At 33.8% G+C, this 13,623-nt stretch overlaps 1 protein-coding gene across 2 annotated transcripts in view; it reads left to right on the top strand.

Moving 5' to 3' along the window:
• The window catches only part of LOC111511562 (synaptic vesicle glycoprotein 2B), a 39,693-nt gene extending 31,068 nt beyond the window's left edge, over positions 1-8,625 (top strand). For both annotated transcript variants that reach the window (XM_074178026.1, XM_023167589.2), the window contains exons 6-7: positions 5,947-6,150; positions 8,489-8,625. In XM_074178026.1, the coding sequence (XP_074034127.1) occupies positions 5,947-6,150; positions 8,489-8,556 (272 nt within the window). In that variant the 3' untranslated portion in view covers positions 8,557-8,625. The remainder of the gene's footprint in view (positions 1-5,946; positions 6,151-8,488) is intronic.
• The last annotated feature ends 4,998 nt before the right edge of the window (positions 8,626-13,623 follow it).

Genomic DNA, 13,623 nt, shown 5'->3' with positions numbered 1-13,623 from the left:
GTTCATGGATATTACAGGTATACAAAAATTTTATACCAAATTATTTATGATAGGATAGGCAACATAGGTATATATTACTCAGATTTAAATGTAATCAGTTAGTTTTGAAAATGGTATCATAGCCGAAACTTGTCAACAATAAAGAAATATCGTGGAAAATAGACCAAAGTGTGTTTTTGTAGTGTATCCTCAGTGAAAAAAAAGGATAATAATGAAATACTGAAGAATTAAAAAAACAATTACTTTTGTTTTATTCAAATTGAAAATACAAAAGGGTACAATAATTATCATTTTTTATGAACATACAGTATATATTCAAAGTCTAATATTGAAAATACAATTTTATCACAAATTAACTCAACCAACATGATATGATTTTGTAGTATCATTATTTTTTTGTAATCAACTGTCCTTTTTGTCACTGTAGTTTTCTTCATCCTCGTGTATTATGTCGTCCAAGTTTAGTACTTCTGGTTCATCTTCAATGTTGCTTCAATGTTGGGCTCAGGATGCTTTAGAATGAAACAAGGTCGTAGGGATCCCTCAATTTCACAGAACGCTGTTTAGTTCTAGGTACATCAGGGGGGCTACTAAATGTCTGCGACACAGTACTTCTCTCTTGAATAATAATCCAATTCACTGTGCGTTCAATTTTGTCATGTGCAGTTTTCAGTGGTTTCCCGCTTGTCACATTCGAAAGAAATTCATATAGTATATCGGGAGCTTTGGTTTCGTCTTACGCCAAGAATTCGGCTGGAGGAGGCCAAGGCATTGAAAGTAAATTCTCATATGTCTGCTGGACATGTCGTCTCAAAATCATTGAAGCTTCTTGTATCCTTCGCATATCAGATGAAGCTGCTTCGGATGCAGCTTCTTCAGCTTCTCCAGATTGTATAAATGATGAGTAAACAAGCTCGCTCCTGTAGTTTGGCTGCCAAAATGATAACTTATTGACAAAATGTTTTTTCAATATGTCTTTCAATTTGTCAGTTTTATAACTCTTCTCTTTTCAGTCATGAATGACAAATATCGCTCATGAAGTATCAACATGCGTTCAACATTACCACCAACAATTATACTTTCTTGACAATAATTTTTTCAATTTGTGGGCATTTTGCTGTGCAAGTGACTCACTGTCTATATCAGCATGGGGACGCCTATCAGGATTTCTTGTATATTCCTTACGAATCTGATTATGATGGTGCACCTCCCGAGCTATGAAATCAACATCTCTCAATTTACACAAGTTTTCGTCTGCCCTTGCTTCTGCAGCTTCTAAAATGGATGTCCCACCAATTTCAGTTGAACATTTTGTAGGTAGCTCACACTTCTTTTGTGAAGAAATCCATTTAAGATTTTTATTGCAAAAAATTCAGCTAACACTTGGAAATATATTTCCTATTGAACCAGATTTGTGTGCACGCCTGGACGTGGACGGCTCACTGTCCTTGCCCCGCACTCGTTTTGTAATTTTTGAGACGTTTGTAAATTGTTGGTAACACCAGCGATGATAAAAGTCATAATCTGTATTGAGAACCAATGGAACATACTGTTTCAAAGTTTTAACTGTCAGTGCTTTCCTTAAGTCTTACTTCAACACAGTCACGAACTTTTTGAAATGATTGGGCCGAAAATGGCCTTAGTAAAGTGTCAGATTTGTTTTCATCAAAATGAATAATGCATCTTTTGCCTTGTAATGTTGATGCTCCATTTCTCTTTAAACTTAAAGGCTTCTCATCAGACATTTTTAAATTTTATCTGAAACAAAAAAAAATATTAGAAGCAAAGAATTCAAATATATCAAATACTTGGTAGTTTTCATGATTTTTTTGTGTTTTTCCGGGATATGCTGTAATTCGCAACACCTAAAACCTCAAACTTTCCACGGGGAGGGGGGAGGAGGGTACACACCAGCCTCCGCTCTAATTGTAGGTATTCTGAAACTTTCTTAGTTTATAATTTTAAGTTAACATTGCAATTATTTGAACCAACATGATTTGTAACGTTCACTTCAGAATAGGAGATGAAATACCAACGATTTTCACTATCTAGACAATGTTTATTGATCTGAAATCAGAACAAAACTATCTATTCAATTCTGATGAAACCCATCACCTTCTTTGATCAATGTATCCGTTTATTATTTGAAGATTTTCAAGGGCTCATTTTACAAAAAAATGTGTGTTTTACAAAGAAATCTCAGGTGAATTTGAAATAATATGCCAGTCGCCACCTGAATCATTTAAGATTTTTTGGAGGGGTTGCCAACCCATTTAGGGTAACTTTGTTGCTATTCATAAAACTCATTCCATACTTTTCGATTTCCAAGCTTTCGAAGGCATCCAGAAACCTGTTGTCATGTACCGGTATGAATAATTTTAAACGTTTCTCACTTATTCTGTGGTCGTTCTCTATGACATGTTCAGCGACACTAGATTTTTCCGTTTTATGAAACCGACCATGCGAAGCATGTTTCTTGTAGCGAGCTAATATAGTCCGTGTGGTTTGACCAACATATTTCTTATCACAATACTCGCATCTTATTTCGTAAATCGCAGACATTTGTTTCCAACGTCTTGTTATTCGGACTGTCCAACACTTGTTAAAATGTACGTGTAATTCTGAAAGCCACTCATACATTTCTTTGCAGAAGAAAAATGTGAGCAGTCCATGGACAAGAAATTGTAATTCTGCCATTTTTTGTTGTGGGCAATGATGGGAGCTGTCAGGGATATACACGAAAGTGCTCGTATTCTTTCTTTGTAAATCAAACTCTAGGCCCTTATCGACGTTTACAATAGGTAGTACATCCAGTAATAGTAGTTCTTCGTTATTTTCAGTTTCTTACGTAAATTTAATACTTGCAAATCTGTTGTTGAGACAATATATAAAATTCTCTACCTTACTCCTATTCGTATCGAAAACGGCAAATACATCATCCACGTCTGTGATCCAGATTCGTGTTTGGTCTTATACGTAATAATTCTAAATGAAAGATAGATGAATATCAGAGAAAAATGTAGGGAATAGTCACAAACACAGAGGAAATACATAACAAATTAGAGGTATCAAAAAAACAGGTAGTTTAGCATAGGAACAATACCAGGTAGTAGTTAGGTAATACTAACCGGTAGTTTTTAGGTACTACGAACAGGTAGTAGTTAGACCACTAGCTCATAAAAACACTTACATAGTAGTCATAATGATCTCCTGAAGACGCTAACTTGGTTAGCGAAACGCGCGTCGAGAGACCGTAATTCTGTTCTGGTTTGGTCCAAAATATTTCCTTCATACGTTCGCAAATGTTATTGACGTTTGTTTTCTATGATTCAACAATATTCGAATAACTTTGTCTTGTTGTAATTAAAATCTAGCTTTATGACTACTTCGTGATAAAGATTGCTAATAATTGAAATGCGATGGAATTATTGTGTTAGAAGCAAGTTTTTATAGGACATACATTTTATTTATGTTCAAGTCATATGTGGTTGTTTTTCACTCAGTCAATTATACACCAATAAAGTTTGTACCATATGGCACTTCTTATTAGTAGATATGATTGAAATTCAACCTTGCAGTTAGTTTTTGCTTGAATATTGACTGAATGTGAGCCCCACTTTAGTTGTCACGTTCTAATCTACACCAAAGAAATTTTCAAAAGAAATTTCTAAAATTCCTTCAACAATATTCAACCCTCTACTATCACTTTAAGTTTTTTATTTATTTTTTTTGTATTTTCGCTCTACCGATCTGAACGAAACATGATTCAAACTTTATAATTTTGGTAAATACAAGACGTACATCCAAAATATCGTCCGGGAAATACTTTTACTGCCCCATCAACAGAAAAAATAGAAATACACCTCTAGAAATTCGTCTATTATGGGCTAAGTTTCTCTAGTCTTCTCAATTGCTTCTGAAACTGACTCGTACTTGTTTTGTCGAAAGGTAAATAGATAACTAATGGACATAATGCTTTTTTTATGTAATTTACCACTGTTCAAATACATTTTGAGTAGGAATTCAGCTACCTACACTGGATATAAATTTGTTACAGTTCACATTCATAGACAAAGTAGAACATTATTTTATACATGAGAAGCACATTCATTCATTCAATTACTCAACCATATGAGTGAATTCGAGTCAGCTAATGTTGAAACTGGGAAGTATTGAGGAACTTTGCACCACAAAAAAACAATTTCTGTGTGCCTGTTTGTCTGTTTTCCGTTAACCAGCTGTCGCCATTTTACGAACGGCAACTCTCAAAAGTCGAAACTTGTACGATCTAACGACTAACGATTAACGTGTGATTCCTAACACGGTGCATCTGTTTTTTCCTGCTCATAGATCAACAAAAGTTTTTCTGCTCCAAACATATAGGTCTCGTATTCAGAGAAATTATGAAAAAATGTTTTCTTACATGTTCGTAGACTAGAAATTCCAAAAACTAAAAGAAAATCGGAGATATTCGAAGATATAGTAGATAGTTGAAATATGGAGAAGGAGTGTAAAATTAAATACTGAAAAACTGCAAAAGTTATAAACAATTAATTGAAACTGAATAAACAGATTCAAAGAGAAGAAGAAATCTACCAAAAAATCCTACCTCCCGGAACTGTAGGGTCAATATATATAATTTTCCCAGAGGGTTGAAAATACGTCCTGAAATGGGTTCTCTGGATTATGAATAGAAAAAATTCAGGCACCTACTGGATAAATGAATGAACAATAATTCGCGGCCAAAAAATGTTCATCGCGATTTTCCAGCTAATTGTGCCTTACTTGATTAACAATTTTTTTTACTCGAACTTGCAAGTGCGATAATTTTTAACTGACAAATCTGATATTTTTTTCTTTAGAGATATTTTTGAAAGTTATTGAAATTAGAACTACTATTTGAAAAAGATTAAATCTAAAAAACTATTTAGGTTAGATATAGGGAACCCCAAAATGAAATGAAAGATAGTTGAATTTTATATTGTTTCGATCAAAAAAAAACAGGCTGTTCTATTTGAAATAACAAAGTTATCTTTGTCCGAAATCATAAAAAAGTGATAATGATTTTTGAACATTCTGTATAATATTGAGAAATGAGTTTTATCGAAATCAATAGCCCAAAGCCTCTTTTATACTCCTTTTATAATCCATATACATTATACAATCGTTACACAATCATAATCGTTACACGAAAGTGTAACGAAATAAAATCATCTAAAAGAACAATTCGTTCAGGCCTCAACTCCCTACACTGTAGGTTAATGGACTGACACCTATCAAAAAAAAACAACTACTCCCCTGGCTAATACCACAAAGGGCGTTGGATTATATCCGACAGGTGTCAGTGCAGGCCAAACAGCCCGAAACCGGTCTGCAAGTGTGTTCCAATAAATAATTGAAAATCTATTGCAGCTGTTTTATCGCGCCAACAGCATATATGCAGGAATAACTTCAGTGGAGAATCCTGCACTGACACCTGTCGGGTATAATCCAACGCCCTTCGTGGTATTAGCCAGGCGAGTAGTTGTTTTCTGATAGGTGTCAGTCCATTTACCTACAGTGTAGGGAGTTGAGACTGGCCTGAATGAATTGTTCTTTTAGATTATTTGATTTATAGCCAGTCATCAAGTATACCCACTGACTATATGTGAAAAGTGTAACGAAATGCACAAAAGTGAAACAAAATACAGGGTGTTCCATTTAAATAAACACAACTTCGATATGTTACACTTTTTCGAGCTACCAAAATAGACTCCAAAAAAATTTTCTTTGAGAAATGAAATGGAGAAAATCCCGAAAAAATTTATGGTTTGGTTTACAGGGACCGTGTTGTATGGGGTGCCCCACCCGGTATATATGAATACGTGATAATTATGAATGGCTTTAAAATTCATTTCTTCGGGATGTAGGTTATGCCGTGCGTTGAAAATTTCTTGTCTTTTCTAGGTATTTTCCTAATGGTTGCCACCGGAGTAGGGGTAGTCAATGCAGTTGTTGTGGATTTATTCCCGACGCAAATTCGTGGAATGGCTCTTGCTGTGTCGCTGATGTTTGGAAGATTTGGTGCCGTTACGGGCTCTAACACTGGGGGTTTAATTGTATATAACGCATGCGATTATCTGTTTTATATTTGTGGAGCAGCTCATATAGGTATGTAACTAAATTTTGAAGTATCATTCAACGATGAAATTATACCCTATTAAAGTATCCAATACTCATTGTATGTTTTTCAATCCATTGAAATCATTTCATTCATACATTTGTTTTCAATGAGGGTTATCATTGTAACTAATCATATACATTACATTCAGTTAGTTGCAATCATCGATTGTTTCTAAAATAATGCTTTCCAAAAAACCTACTGAGTATTTTCAATAACACTGACTTCAATGGGAAAGAAAGTTTTGGCTTTCTACTTTTCCATCTTCATACAAAAAACTGTGGGGAACTTCCAAAGGAAGGAAGCAATAAGTTTCAAAAACTAAGTCTATAGATATATATATATATATATATATATATATATATATATATATATATATATATATATATATATATATATATATATATATATATATATATATATATATATATACGGATGAACACCCGGAAGAACAACACATCATATTCTACCATCCGTGAAAACCTACATTGTAATATATATATATATATATATATATATATATATATATATATATATATATATATATATATATATATATATATATATATATATATATATATATATATATATATATATATATATATCTATTAGACGTATCTAGAGAACAAAAAAGATGGGAGATTCAAATTTTGGTTACCGATGTAGATGGCTAAGATGTAGATGGTTTGAAAATTTTTTCATCGCCGCATTGTTGCCACATCTACATTTAACTGACATCAACTTGGAAATTTCAAATAGAACACCCAATATATTATATCATTTTTGAATTCTGCATCGAAATCCGAATTACTTTTGTGAACTATGTTCTATACCAATCTCTCACCGTTTTTAAAATATTAATTATTTTTGTTGGCGAAAACATGTTATTTTTAATATTTAATAGGTATCGAATTAACTGATACACCGAATTCAAATTCTGGCAACATTAAGATAAGATATGTTGGTTGTTATTTCAGAACGAAACTCAAATCTTATTTCATATAGAGTGTCTGAAAAATACGTCTCAATTTGTATATTTGAAAAACGACTATTTTTTTTTTTCAAATAGAACACCCTGTATATTATTCAATTTTTGAATTCAGCCTACCAAGGTGAACAACTTTAATCAACTATGTCGTAGACCTATCTCTGACCTTTTATGAGTTTTGATTTCTTCTATAATTTTTTGCTTCTAAACAAATATAACACTTCAAATACAAAATTCGGCGAAAAATGTATTTAGTAAACACATTGAATAATGAATAATAACTTTATATTAGTTCAGAAAGGTTTAATGGAATACATGAATGAAATTACATAGTGGGTGTATGACAAACATTACTATTTTGGCAGAAGAACGAACATTTTTCAAAATTAAATTGATAACAAAATTAATTCTAATCTAAAAAACAAGAGATAAAATTGTGAAACTAGCTTCGCAATTATTTGACATTTGATACTGACATGACAAAAATTCAGTAGCTCAGGTGCTTGAAACTTTGATGGATTGATGTTATTATGTGATCAGTCGTGGCTCTGCGGATTTCTGACGGGTCGATTTCTTCGAAGGCACATCTAACCCGCTCTTTCAGTTCCTGTTTCGTAATGATAGGTGTTCTATATACCCTTCCTTAGATTTTTCCCCAGAGGTAAAAATCTAGGGGAGCCAGATCCGGTGATCCATCCAACTGATACCAACAATTCCGATACAAGTTCAGGGGCAAATTGTCTAGAAAATCACTCATAGTCGATCTCAAAATATCTAAATATTTCTGGGAATTCAACTTTTCTTCATAAATGCAAATAGAAACTTTATCATCCGTGAGCATACAAAAAACATTATCGCCCATTGTCTAATGAAATAGGGATTTTCTGAAGCCCAGAAGTGATTATTTCGACGATTGAATAGTCCCTCACGTGGAAACACTTTCCCACACGATTCTTTATGGAATTGAATCAGATATCATTCACAGAATTACTATACAATACAGTAAATGAAAGAGTTGAAATTTCACTTACATGCACTGTCATCCTGACTGGTAAGACACTTGCCTTATCGGATCTTCATTCAAACTGAATACAGAACAGTGTTTTTGTATAATACAGTGTTCATAAGAAAGTATTTGTTGCGACAGTATTTTTCTTTCGAGTGATTCAATATTTACATGAGAGTAGTTGTTTCATGGGGGCTTTTCTTCCAGTTTGTGTATCACATCATTTTGTATGAAGATGGAGAAGTAGAAAGCCAAAACTTTTTTTTCCAAAAATTGATGTCTCTTAAAAGTATATCCATTTCAATTTAAACTAACTTCAATATTTTATTTTCAGTGGTCATCATCATTGTCCTGCTGATGGCATCCCAGAAAAAACCAACAAAAGAAAAAGTTCCTGCTTAGCTATTCAATCATATATAAATTGTATATAGAAATTAATTTATTGATTACGTAATACATTTGTGATGTTGTCCCATTTATTTCATTACCTTATAAACAGAGCTGACCGAGATTCTCATCAGTTCTGACTTCTATTGTCTAATATGATATGTTTTGAAATCTTTGAAATAACAAATGAAAAAAAATATTTCATTTCATATCATATTAGACAATGGAAGTTCGAACTAATTCACCATGAAACATTGTCAACCACCTTCAGACAGACCGAGATTCATTCAGAAATAATAGAAAATAAATATTTTTTATACTCAATAATTCGAATAGTTATCGCTAATTGTATGGAACATTGATATTTAGGGCATTATTTCGTAATCTAGTATTAGAATAATGTTGTTCTTCTTCGAAGGATTTTTCAAATTGAGTAGATACAAGCTTGTAGCACTTTCTGTAATTAAGCATAGGTGATAAAAGCTATTAGATCCAAAATTAATCCCCGGGGAACCCCTATACTCTAGGCAGCTTGTGTCAAAAAAGGGCAGTTAGCGGGAAGTTTTGAAATTTGGTTCTATATGGTATTTTGGCCTGCTGAACACGAATCTGAGGTTTGCCAACAGAATATTTTACGGGAAATATGATTCTTTTGCAAAAATTGTGAAAAAAATCGACTTCGTTTTGGTTTTTTGCCAATAACCCGAAAACTACGCATTTTGTGTAGAAAGATTATCTATACAAAAAGAAAGAAGATGAAATTTGCTACATTTTATGTAATGAATTTTTTTTTCTACGGTCAACCATTAAGCCATGGGAGAACGCTTAAAGTGAGGGAAAACCCCCAAAACTCAAAAAATCGGGATTTTCGGCGATTTGACACGGGAATGCAATATTGAAGGAAGTATTCGTTAAACTTACACTAAGTTGTCTTATTGAAGAATTCTTGATTCCTATCACAATTGTCGGTAACTGTTTAAGTAAAATTCAATACATTTTAAAGGATTTCTTGACTTAAAGTTCACTTACCTTTTACAGGTATAAGTTGAAACAAGGTACTATGCAACAATCCAGTAGACAAATGACCTTTACTGAATAGTTTTAAGGTGAAAGCAATAAAAGCTAACGGAAAATTTCTCAATGAAATGATTGTTTTCAAAGCGGGTTCCCTGCCCTCTTCAGGCAAGGAAAGACGAAATTTTTGAATACGCTTGTGAAGAAATCCAGCTTCAAAAACCCCAACGCCTCCCAGGAAGCAGTAATCGCCGCAGGAGAACGCATGGAAAACCACACCCACACTGAGGTTCATCTTCATCTTCATCACCACCTGAGGTTCATCTTCAGCAAGGCAGCGTTCACGCTCAGCTCAAACGTAGCAGCTTTACCACCTAGTGCTGCTGCAGCGAGGGAGCTCTCTCTCTCTCAGGGTCTACCACCAGGTTCAGCACTGGCTTGGTGTGGAAAAAGACTCTGAGGAGTGGGGTTGGAGAAAAGCGATCTCAGGCTTAGAGCCAGTGATCACGCTTGCTCCCCCTGCGCTTCTAAAGCTGATTTCGTGCAAGTGCACCACAAATTGCCAGCGAAATTGTGGGTGCAGGAAGGCAGATCTATCCTGCTCCTCCTTATGCATGAATTGTGAGGACACCTGTAATAACATTGAAACGGTGCAAGAGGAGGAGCAGGACGAGGAGAAAGCCAAGGCTGAGATGGACGATTTGTTGCCGTTTGACATTCCACAAGGAGAAAACTCAAAAGGTAAATGCTTGCAGTATCTTTATACTACTCAATCCGTTATTGAAATTTAACTCCCTCCACTGATTCTATGCTTTTATTTTTTCTTCTACAGATGAAGGTGATCCAGATCCTAATGAACGACCCTCGAAAAGGTTGAGGACGTAAGAAAATCGAAGGTACAATAATTTGAGGATTACAACTTTCTAAACTTTTTAGAGTTCTCACAGTCCTCACTAATCCGTTCGAAGAAGAATTCGAAGATTGAAGAATGAAGATGATGACAATTTTAGCGTTCATATTACTATTAATATACACAAATTTCATTTCGTATATATAAACGATTCCATGTTTTTATAATCAATATATTATTTGAAATTGAATTGAACTTTTTTTCATAATACATAATATTTGGTTCCAATAACTTTGAGGGTAACAAAGACGTTTCCCGCGTCAAATCGCCAAAAATCCCGATTTTAGGAAATTTGGGGGTTTTCCCCACTTTTAGCGTTCTCCCGTGGCTTAACGGTTGACCGTAGAAAAAAACTTTCTTGAAATAAAATGTAGGAAATTTCATTTTCTCTATTTTTGTTTTGGTGACCTTTCTGAACCAATCGCGTAGTTTTCGAGTTATTCGCAAAAAACCTAAACTAAGTCGAATTGTTTCACAATTTTTACAAAAAAAAACATATTTTCCGTAAAAAATTCTATTGGCAAACCTCAGGTCCGTGTTCAGCAGCCCAAAATACTATTCAGAACCAATTTTCAAAACTCTTGCAAAACTTTCCGCAAAAAAACACAAGCTGCATAGACTACTAATGATATATGTAGTAACGTGGTTGGTTTCTATAAGTTTACTAGTTGGAAAATACGCATTTGGTGAGGCAGTTTTAATCAGAAAATTATTGGAAATGTAAGACAACGTTTCTGATGTTTTCCTGAGAGCACAATTCAATAAAAAAATATATTCCTTCGAGCAAGCAGCAAAAAAGTTTCAATAATCAAAGCTTCCAAATTATAAAGCCATTTACTGAGATCTGAACACACATCAACATCAAATTCGCTGTACGCTACAAATGTCAATAATCGCGAACAGGTTCAGGAAGGCCACATATTTTTATTATTTGTTTCTTGGACATTCCGGACATTCGAGATTAAAGTCAAAATTTCGACTTTTATCTCGAACTTTCGAGTTTAATCTCGAAATTTTAACTTCAAACTCGAAATTCCTACTTTAAACTCGAAAAATATTTTTATTATTTGTTAGTCATTTTTGATGAAATAGGCCTATACTTAATGAAAATTCATAACGTATTCAAATAACACTTTGTTGTGAGATTTTCACTAAACAGTCTTCACACACCTGAAGAAGCCAGTGTATGGTTTGTTTCTTGGAAATTCCTCGAAATTTCGATATTAAAGTCTAAATTTCGAGATTAAAGTCGAAATTTATAAGTAACAAATGAAAAAAATATGTGGCCCTTCTGCACTTTTTTGAAATTTCGACCTCAATCTGGAAATGTCCACCTTAATCTGTAAATTTCGACCTTAATCTGGAAATTTCGACGTCTTTCGAGATCAGGATTGTTCGATTTAAATTCGAACTTTCGAGATTGAAGATTGTTTCCAAGAAACAAATAAATATGTGGCCCTTCTGTTGAAAATTATGACGTTGACTCAACAAATTCAGAATGTGACAACTGTCAAGAACTAGATGGTATCAACTGAGAACTAAAACACAATAATTTTTTCATCAACCTCTACAATAAATTACATTTCACGTACTTACTAATTTTTCGTCTGCAAACACTTTTTGTCCGTAAACTCTTTTCGTCCGCTGTGGTCACTATAAATTGGCACAATGGGAGAACGACGATTGTGTCATTTTTTTATTCCTCCGAGATGTGACTATTTATAGGACATTCGAGTACTTTCACCTATCCTCTCTTCCCTCTTTCCGCTTCATTAGTTTTAGCAGGAGATAACCGTTTGGCGGGAGTTAGTCGTTTTTCGCTTAATTAGAGGTTTCCATATGTTACGTATCTCTACGCTAGCTTGGCTAAATGCGTTGTTGGACAACATATATGCGGCTTCTTTGAATTTTCTGGTTTCTTCCTTGTGGATGATTTCAGCTCGAGCCCACTTGATGTTATGTTGATGAGTCCAAACATGCTCTGCTATTCCGGATTTGCTGGTTTCTCCTCGCTGCGTGTGTTTCTTGTGCTCTGCAATGCGAACTTTCAATGGTCTCTTAGTTTCACCGATGTATGATTCTCCGCACTCGCAGGGTATGCGGTAAATGCAATTCTTGGAATCGCAATCCGCGTTTGGTGGCCTGGTTTTCGTGAAGCTGCTACGGATAGTGTTCCCAGATCTGAAGCATGTCTTGATGTTATACTTGGAAAGAATAAGAAGGATTGGGACCAAGTATAACATCACGTTTCTAAAACTAGGAAACAAATAGCTTTGAGCGTGATTTATTATAAACTAGGAGTTATTATAGTTGTAAACCATACATATTAATAATAATAATATATTTTTCCTTTTGACATAAAATGTATAGGAATAGTCAGATGTGAAATGAAATATAATATAAAGTACATATAAAACAAAATAAAAATACCAGAAATACAAGTTGTCATAATTAAAGTACATGAAAATACTTTTAACAAGAACAAATTAATGTTAAACTTTCCTTCAAAATTCTCATCTAGTGAGTAAAAACATTTTTCTAATAGATTTCACTCAAAGTTTCTTTTGAAGCGAAATAATGCTTTGTTGCTTTGACATTTTTGATGAATAGAAAAAACTTCAATAACATTCACAATGTTTCACATTTGTCATTTGTAAAGTTCCAAAGCTTTCTTTCCTGTACAAATATGTGACGAGAGCACAAAAATCCAGAAAACACCATCCCATACATCATGAATTATCTGTATTTTAGAATCAAGACCGCATCGAATGAACTACAATTCCGGAAAAATTAAACGGAGCTCAATCTTTCTTTGATGGATTTTTTTTGAACAATTTAACAAAGATGAAATTACGACTTGTTCAGCATTTGAAATCAAACCAAGCTCCCATAGACTCGGACGTGAAAAAAAAAATGAGATTCGAAGCTTTTTTAGACTCCATCCAAAATCATTCTGTCTGGTACACTCAATGATCCCTTCTTTTCATGGAAGAGTCCCGCATATCTGTTTAAAAAATCTGTGTTTTCAATAATGCTACAATAATTATTTGTTCTAACTTGTGCAACATGCAAACCTTTTTGGAGTTTTGATCTTCAACTTGGGCAATGAAATTGTTTATATTTTTTATAAAAATCCTCCTATAGGTGTAATCACTATC

The sequence above is a fragment of the Leptinotarsa decemlineata genome, unplaced genomic scaffold, assembly GCF_025532065.1.
Source record: "Leptinotarsa decemlineata unplaced genomic scaffold, Ldec_3_MD MMD2_tig00003335_RagTag_RagTag, whole genome shotgun sequence".
Classification (NCBI taxonomy): domain Eukaryota; kingdom Metazoa; phylum Arthropoda; class Insecta; order Coleoptera; family Chrysomelidae; genus Leptinotarsa; species Leptinotarsa decemlineata.
Note: the sequence above shows the minus strand (reverse complement) of the source record. Positions and strands in the feature narration are given on the sequence as shown.